This window comes from Rhea americana, unplaced genomic scaffold, assembly GCF_003343005.1.
Source record: "Rhea americana isolate MKP2758 unplaced genomic scaffold, rheAme1 scaffold_76, whole genome shotgun sequence".
Lineage (NCBI taxonomy): Eukaryota > Metazoa > Chordata > Aves > Rheiformes > Rheidae > Rhea > Rhea americana.
The window spans coordinates 1,560,394-1,569,760 of NW_028186934.1; the positions used below are offsets into that span (position 1 = coordinate 1,560,394).

Consider the following 9,367-nt stretch of genomic DNA (forward strand, 5'->3'; position numbering starts at 1 on the left):
GCTGAATTTCATTATTTTAATGTAACAGCTTTCAAGCCTCTTGCAGGTTTTTCTAATCCATGATGTACCCAAAATGGTGCATAGTCTGTAATTTCACAATACAGGTTATTTTACATAATCTAAAGAAGTCAATTTGTTGACAGTTCAAACTTAATGGTTACTGCAGGTCAGTCTTACAGAATTCAAAAGCCAATAAACATGACTTTTTTTTTTTTTTTTGGTTGAGTAATTAGAATGTATTTTGTTACAATAGAAGTAAACTTCAGGAAAAAAAACTTGTTGAGGATGTTTGGAGTATCTGAATTACACGCTGGGAGTTTTGATGGAGGCGAAGCTCTTGGAGGTGATGTGCGGGGTGCGCGGCGCTGCGTTCGGCCGTCGAGCGCGACGTGCCGAGAACGTCTCCAGTCTCCAACGTCTGCGATCTAGCCCTAAAGTATTTGGCATCTGAGAGTAACTGTTTGTGGACTTAACGCCTAGTTAATCTAAATGTTTGCTGTGTATTACTGTATCACGGAGACACCTCCTTGTTCTCAGTCATCTTTTGTTGTGTTGTAAACATAACCATTATTCAGTGTATGTTGGAAAATGTTGGGAGAATGAGGACGAGGGACTTAGCTGATCCTAGCAAAAAGGGGAAAAAAAGGAAAAAAAAAAAAAGCCTGTAAACTTGTAAACTATGATCTGTGAGTCGACAGTAGGCCTGCTGGTGATCAGCTGGAAGGGTTTGAATGTTCATGTATTTTAAAGGTATGTTTTTAACACCATTTAAAAACCAGAGTTTGGAAGGTGTATGTGTCTGTTTCCCACTTCGCAAATAAAAAAAAAAATCTCAGTGTTGTGAAAAGTTGAGTGATGTTTAAGGTTACATGGGTTGCTGGAGCTGATAAATGGTTTTATAAGACATTTGTGAGCTTTGATGCTTTAGTTTTGATAAGGAAAAAAAATAGTAAGACTTTAGGTCCATTCTCTAAGTATTTYCTTCCTTTGTTTCTGTTAACAAATACCTATGTACTTTCCAGATGAAAAACACTTTAAAGCTAGAAAAGCTTGTCATAGACTTTGTACGAGGGGAAAAAAATGCTTACGTTCCTGTCAAAAAGAAATAAAATTGAGGGGGGAAAAAAATAAAAATAAAGCGGTGACTGATGCGACAGCGTCGGGGTCGCGTTTGTTCCCCGCGGGCGAAGGGACGCGCGTGGGGCGCAGGCCGCGGCGCCGCCACCGCGCAGGCGCGCCCAGGCCCCGCCCCGCGCTGCGTGCGTGCTTGCGCGCTGCGTGCGCGGTGACGTCACACGCGCGGGTATAAAAGCGAGTGCTGCGGGCGCCGCGTTCTTTTCCGCGGGAGCGCGGGGGCGACATGGCGCCGGTGAGCGTGCGCGGGGGGAGGCTGTCCTGGCAGCCGGGGGGACGCGGGGGCGCCCGGGCCGCAGGGCGCGGGGAAGGGCGTACTGCCGGCGCACGCCGCGTGTAGTCTACCTTCTTTAAAAAAATCATCTATTTRTTTAAGCAAAAGGACAGAAAATCTAAAAAGTCAACTTGGAAATTCTGCCTGGACTTGACCCATCCTGTTGAAGATGGGATCTTYGACTCTGGGAATTTCGTAAGTGGATTTTTATTTATTTTTTTTCCCTGTGCCTTCGGTGAATGTTAGAATCCAAACATTAGCATTTCCAAAAGCTGAACTACACTGGTGCATTACAGGCTAAATTAGYGAAATCAGCATGTGTTCTTAAGCTTTTTGGTCACTTTTTAAAAGCTTCGTGGATTTAAATTTCGTTTGCGGATAAGCTGTTTTCTACCTATGCGTGAATAGAGCCATTTTAAGTTCAATCGCGTACTGTCACAMGGGTATTTTTTAATTGCACGTTGTCATATCTTACTTCTTTACAAATACTTATTCTCAGGCTTTAGTAAACTGATTTTTAATATGTGCTGTATGGCTAGGGTCCCTTCCCTAGTGCACACCTAGGGTACCATTCCCTAGTGTTGTATTTGTGCTCTAATGTTGAAACAGGAACAGTTCCTAAAGGAGAAGGTTAAGGTCAAYGGAAAAACTGGAAACTTGGGGAACACTGTTCACATTGAACGTTTCAAGAACAAGATCACGGTGACATCAGAGAAGCAATTTTCTAAAAGGTCGGCATAGGTTTCCTTCTGTTGTGTTTGTGGTAGTGGATTTTGAACAGTGATATGCTGAACATGACATACTTTTATGGAAAAATTATTAGTCTTACCAGCACCCATAAATGTTAATTACAAATGTGATGCAGATGATAGACTTTACCAATATTAGCTATTTAAAAGTATTAGCTCTTTAAACTGAAGTCAGTGCTCCCTCTAATACAGACGTGGTAATACCCATTTAATACAGACATTGATATAGATTGTTAGAAGTCTACTGAGTTAAGATGTGCCTTAAAAAAGCATAGCTGCATTCATCTCACAGGCAGTTATTACTTTAATGGATGTATTAAAATATTATCTGTATGCAGTATGTGTGTATGGCAAAAGAATCCCTTAAGTCAAATGAAGCCTTAARTTGCTTAGTGTGTTAGGGCATGCAGTAGATCAGTACCTTGATTAGAGCAGAAGTACAGGACCCCCCTTCGTTGCGGTGGTACAGCTGTACTAGTATCTATTGAGTTAGGCCAAAGCTTAAGAGTTACTTTCCAGTGTTTTGAGTTACTAGTGTTGTGCTGTGTAGTCAGCTAGTATCACACTGAATTATCCTCAAACACTAAGAATGAAAGTTTAGATACATCATCTGTTGCACATAATAATTTTTGATTCATGGATGTAATGTGTATGTTAAATGGAAYGACCCCTTGAAAAAATTCAGCATCTAAAAGTTAGGCTGTTTGTGGTGCTGCTGGAGCAATGTCCTAGATGGAAGGCAGACAACAGTAAGAATCATTAAAAGATACTTAAGACAAAGTTCTAATATGTAATTACTGTTTTCAAGGTACCTAAAATACCTCACAAAGAAGTATCTCAAGAAGAACAATCTTCGTGACTGGCTTCGTGTCGTCGCTTCTGACAAGGAGACGTATGAACTACGCTACTTCCAAATYAGTCAAGATGAAGAAGGATCAGAGTCTGAGGAATAAATGAAGCTTAGCTTTATACTCAATACAGTGTACAAAAGACTAGAACATCTATTTATGAGAACTCTAACTTATTGGTGAATAAAGATTTTGTACTCTGTTTAACAGAGCGTGGTTAGTTTAGTAGTGTTTTTCTTAAATCATAATTGAAGGGAGCCTGTGGAATTATTTGATTTGCAGTTTAGCTTCTGTTACTAGAAATCAAAGCTGTTCAACATGACATCACTGGAACTCCAGCGGAAGAGAACTGGGTCCTTTGACCGATAAAAATGTAGGGCATGTGCATCAGGATGCTTAATCACGTTTATACAAATTTTGTTAGAGCATTTTGTGACTAAAATTACCGCCTATTTTTTTTGATTTGTGTGAAAGTATATAAAATTAAGTGCTTACTTTTAATTATTTGGGTTAAAAAMCAGATTTAATCATTTGAAAGAGCAAGATCTTATTTCTGTTGATTCAGCTAAACCAGTAATTTGTTGTACTATTGTTAGTATAACCACAGACCAAACTGGAGCATAACAAATACAGATTTTTAGCTAGATTTGTGTGTAATTCACATTTAAGGAGGTAGGAACAAACCTCATTGCCAGCATCTATGTAAAACAATTAAAAAGTTGAAGCAATAAGATGTGCTTTAACATTGCCAGTGAAATGATCCCATTAAATCCATATAGATATTCATGCTTGAATTGTAGTGTATCTGATGGTTCTTCTCATATTTAACTTTGGGATTATTTCTATAATCTTAAAACTTTAAACAAGTGGCTAGTTCTTTCTGCATTTAAGGGCAAGTCACTCAAAATCCTTGAAGCTAATTTTTTCATTTATGTAATACCAAGTGAGATTAAGTTAGTTTTCGGTGCCAAAGARTGGTATTTATGAGCCTCCAGCTGTAGTAAATACTGCATGCATATCCATTTCAGTACAGTATTCTCTGCCAGACTCRTAGTACCTTCCTTGCAGGAGTAATTAGAATATTTACTCCCAGGTTCCAGTGCACCAGTGAACTTGCTTGATGGCTTTTAGAAGGAGCCACCTCTTGAAGTGGTTGTGTAAAAGTGAGTTTTTAAACACACAAAAACAGGGATTCACAGGTAATTACAGTAAAAACTCAGTGGAATTAATGTTACTGTAGTTGTTCAGTATCAGAAAATGGATTCGCAAAGGCTGTGATGCTTGATCAAAGCTGCCAGTGTACGCTGGAGTATGCTTAGTGAATTGTTTAACTTTCTGATGAATTTTTGTTTTTTTCGGCATTGTTTTTACTGGCAAATCCCTTAAGGCATGTTGCTCAGAAAGCTGCCAAAGCGCAAACAAGTGCAGCAACAGTCTTGTGTGTCCTACCTGAGCTTCCTAAATCTAAATGAAGAGTACGGAAGGGGAGATAAATGTTGTCAAAAGCCTTGGGGGCTCGTTCGCCAACAGCTGCTCGAGCGTAATTGAAAAGTGACGAAGTAGGGCCAAGGGAGGTGGGAGATGCTGTGCTTGAGCAGCAGCGTCTTGTGCCGTCCTTGCCGTGCTGATCGCTTCCGTTTTCCCATTTCAAAAGCAGCACAAGTACGGGAGCAGCGAGCGTAACCGACTGCAATGCCAGGGAAAACTCCTTTACTTAGGTATGTTCGGCTTTACACACTTCAGTGGAAATAACAGTGTAAAACACACAAAGCTGTGGCCCCTAATCCGGGGGTTGGGGGGGGCAACTCTATTCTTTCTGGAAATCCAGATGATCACTACTGCTTTTTTACAGTGATTATAATACTGCATTAAAAAAGTTTTTTTTTTTCTTTTACTATAAAGCTGCAAATATTTGAAAAAGTTTGCCTGTTTTCTTTGCTGCACTTAGTCAAGCAAGGGACGCGGTGACTTAACAGCTGTATTTCAAAATACATCCCCACCTATTTTTCAGAGTTGCGCGTTTACGCGACAGCACAGCCTTTAAACCGGGCTGACGCAACAAAAACGTTCTGATTAAAAAAGAAAAACAAAAAAAAAAAAAAAAAAAAGCTAATAGGATGGTGCTGCCTTGCTATTTTTCCTTCCTTTTAAAGCACACTGGCAGTTACACATGTAGTTACATAGCGTGAGACGCAGATTATCATTAGCCAGAAGATGTGAAAGCAGCGCTTGGCTTTTCAAGCAAAGCCACTTACTGCACAGTTGGGTTTTGAGGAAAACTGCCAAAGTGCTTGTGGAAATTGCAGTATTTGCTGCCTAACTGCAGGGATGGTGGAATTAAGGAATTCCTTTCCCTGGTGCTTGAAAATACGTCAAACTTTGCAAAACCAGAAACCGAGTTTCTGGCGACTCTAMTACAGTGCTTCACACGTTTAAAGAGAGCTTCTTGGCAGTGCAGACACGTACCCAGAGTGGCGTGGAGGCCCCAGATCAGCTCAGGCAAAGTTTGTGTCTCGCACGAGGTGCCAGAGTAAGGACTTGAGCAAAAAAATAAGTCAGTAACTGGGCGAAGACATTTTGAATGAATCTTGGATTTTACCCGTGCTGAGGCAGTAACAGAGAAGCCAACAATGATGTAGTACRTGGAGGGCTGGGCAAAAGACGGTCATCTCTAAATTAAGCTTTGCAGGGCAAATAGATTTTTGCAGATGAATATATTTTAAGATTGGGGYAGGAATAAGTGCATTTTATATACATTTGTATATATAGTATAGAAACAAAGAGTTAATTTAAATGCAATATTTACAGTGCATTTAAAGTCAAATGGGGGGGGGAGGGAAATAGCCAAAGTACATTGACAGAAGAAACAGTCAATCTTCAGGAAAAATGGTGCTTCTTTCCTAACTTTATATGTTTCACACCTGAAGAAGCCAGGTATAATACAGGTTGCAAACCAGGAAACAAGTCTACATTAATGTCCACATAGGTAGGTAAAGTTACCGTGATTAGCCCCAAACTGAGTTTTTTTTTTTAAGCCCCGGATTAGCCCGGCGCTGCGGCTTGCACCGCTGCAGCTTGGCCGCGCTGCGCTGGGCGGGCTCCCAGCCGCGGAGCCCGTTGCACAGCCCGGAGAGCCAATCCCACCCCCAGCACACAGAATTTTCTGTAAATCAGCCAATTGCATTCCTCTGTTTTGAAAACCGAACGATCCCTAACAGCTTGAAAACAGATTGATCCGAATCCTGGAGCGGTCTGTATTTGCACAGGGATTTTTGTGCATTTAGGTGCGCTTCCCCGGGGAGCCGGGCAAGCACCCAGCACCCGCGAGCGCCTGGGCACGGCGCTGCCAGCTCCTCCGCACCCAGGCCGGCCTCGGGCGCAGGAGAGCGCGCGCGTGGGGCTTTAATGCAGCTGAGGTTACATCCCCCACCTCCCCCGTTCATTTTGCAGAAAATGGCTTTGTTGCAATTTTCCAAATCAGTTTATGAGAGACCTCCCACACATGGAAAATTTCAAATGTCTGGGTAAAAAAAAAGAGAGAAGAAGAAGAAAAAAAAGAAAAGCAATCATTTACAGGAGGAAGAACTCAGCAGCTGTTGTCAGATTAGCGCTACCAGCTCCACATAGACAATTTATGTATGAGCAGACAGAGATTTTTCTGCACCATCAATCTCTGTCATCTCTGCTGCAGCAAAACTCTGGCTGACTTCCCATTAGAAAGGGAAAAAAAAAATACACGCAGGATTTTACCAGTCCCTGGTAGTAGACGTTACTTTGAAACATCCTTGCATAGCTGGATGCTTTCTGTTTGCCTGCCCTCCTGGCCTACAAAGCCATCAGAAAGCAACCTTGTCGTGCAGCCAAGAGTACTAAATTCAGAAATAAAAAGGTAAATAGCAGGAAGGACCTGAAAAATGTGTCGGGCTACGACCGCATGTAATAGAGCCAGCATTTGGCAGGTATTACAGGAGTCAGAGACTCCACGTTGTCACATAACATCAGCACAGAGTAATTAAAAMCAGAGCAGACTAGGGAAAAATAAATATTCAAGTAACAGCTTCAGTGTACCCAGCGGCAGGAAATCCGCTTCAGYGGCGTGAGTGATCTGATTGCATCAAATACAGACAAAAATAAGGGGGGGAGGTGTTTCTTTTTAAAGATGAAAAAACAGRACGACGAGCTCTTCCCGCGCAGAGCGGAGCGGCTCGGGCTCCTCGTCCCGCCATCCCCGCTGCGCTCCCCGCCGGCGCTGCCCCGCGGACCCCTCGCCTCGGGCGCCTGCAGCAGCAGCCCGAACGCCCGCGCCGACGGGGCCGTTTTCCCGCGGCAGCGGTTCGCTGTTTGCGCCCTGCCGGTGCCTTTTTGCCCCCGAACCCCTTTGCTCTGGGCACTGACGAGCCCAGCGAGCGCCAGACCGGCGCCAGCTGGGCACGGTTTCGCTTGCCAGGCTGCATTTAAGCAAGCGGCTGAGAAATGTTTTACTAGCCTGCAAAAAAGCTTAACTTGGCAAGGCTGTTTAACCTCCCCCCTGCCACCACCAAAATCATTAAACGTCATTTAAGTCTAAGTTTTGATACAATATTTTTTCCATTAAATTAGTTTTTTAGTAGTGATTTTTAACAGGAACATGTGACTCACCACGCATATGGGCCAACTAGCTTTTCCTAACTTTTTTTTTTTTTTTTTTTTTTTTAATCCCCCCACCACCGGTCCGTCGCATTTACAGTCGGGGCGGTCGGCGGTTCAGACCCTGCTCGGAGGGGGCTGCCGGAGCCGGGGGCAGCCGCCGGCCCTCCTGCGTGGGGCCAGACCCGCASAGACGTGGGAAGACCCCCGCAGTTCTCGAGTCCGTCACGTTTTCTCCCAGAAATGCTSTCCCCAGCCCTCCTCCTGCCACTGCATTTAGAAAACGTTTGCGCTGTTGGGAGATAGAAGCCCGGAGAGACAGATGATTTTTGCTGACCGGAGGGCCGGGAGCTGTACAGCTTCCAAGCTTTTCGTACGCTCGCCCTTTGGGAGAGTTCGTTCGTTCYTGTTGTTTTGGGCTTTGGGGTATCCCCCCCCCCCTCGAATCAGCCCAGGTTGCTGAGGCCCCCGAAAGGGCTGCGACTTCCCCCTTGGCACCTGCATGAAATGAGACTCTGTACGGAAAAAGCCCGTGGGAGCTCCTGGAATAAAACCTGTCCTTGGACGCAGCAGCTCGAGGGGGGAAAAAAAGAAAAAAGACTTCTGGTTAATGCAGAGGCAGGGAAAAAAGTATTTTTTTTTTAATGTTGAAGGAGGTGGGAAGGTGCCACCTCTTCCTGCCGAATGTGAGCATTAGTCATTAATTCACTTTTTAAGTGCATGCAAAAGTATCARGAGTTTTTGTGATTCCAAGGTTCTAAGCAAAATATAGAGAAGTAGAAGCAAATACGTAGAAAAAAGCTGGGGACAGGGGCAGGAGGCCGCCGGAGCYGGCGGCCGAGCGCTCGCAGCCCTCACCGGCCCCCTTTTCTGCCAGGTCTTTCCCCAAACGGCAGCCGGCGCCGGGAGCAGCTCTGCGAGCCCAGCGGAAGGTGGAGCCAAACCAAGCGGTTTTCTCGCAGCGAGGAGCTCTGCGCGCGCCCTCCTTCCAGGGGACGGACGCGCCGACGGACGGACGCGCGGACGGATGGACGCGCGGATGGACGGACGGTCTGCCCTCGGCGGCTCAGGGCAGCGCGGCTTTTGCTTAGCGAAAAAGATAAATACGTTACGCTCGGCCGAATTATCAGCAAGTTATTTAAGCTACCTAATTAACTGCGGGTGGGAACCGGGGGTAACGAGGTTTCCAGGGACGGCGCACGGACCGGCCTCGACCGCCGAAGACCTCGAGCTCGCGACGCCGGAGCGGCGGAGACGGCACGCCGGCGCCCCGGCCCCGCCGGGTCTTCTCCCCTAACCCAGGGGTTAGGGAGACCCGCGATTAACAATAACCCGGGAATCGACGGGCCTGCACGGAAATTGCTCTCCTTTTCCTGATCCCGAGCTGGAAAGCGCGACCTGGGAGGACGACGATGCACGGGAAAAGCGGGAGCCGGCGCTCGGATCCGCGCGGTGTCTTCGCTCACCTTCGATTTACTTCGTTGCACGTGCAAAACTAACCATGAAATGAAAATAACAGGAAAGCGAGACGCAGAGCCAGGACGCAAGCAACATCCGCATTACGGGCCGCTGTTAAATCGACTGCGACAGCACGGGGCGACACAGGCAGCCGCACGAWTACTTTAGGCCAAAACTTTCAAAAAATAAAATTGCACGAAAGAGATGAGACAAGCCAGCGCCTGGGCTGCCCTTACAGCAGCGGAGGGAGATGCACCAAGAAACCCCCGGAGCTAAAA

General features: G+C 45.3%; 1 protein-coding gene across 1 annotated transcript; it reads left to right on the forward strand.

Moving 5' to 3' along the window:
- The first annotated feature begins 1,311 nt into the window (after positions 1-1,311).
- RPL22L1 (ribosomal protein L22 like 1) lies at positions 1,312-3,212 on the forward strand. The gene is made up of 4 exons (XM_085322290.1): positions 1,312-1,369; positions 1,511-1,603; positions 2,018-2,139; positions 2,966-3,212. Exons 1-4 carry the CDS (start codon positions 1,361-1,363, stop codon positions 3,108-3,110), a joined length of 369 nt encoding a protein of 122 aa, XP_085178416.1. The 5' UTR covers positions 1,312-1,360; the 3' UTR covers positions 3,111-3,212.
- Positions 3,213-9,367: the final 6,155 nt, after the last annotated feature.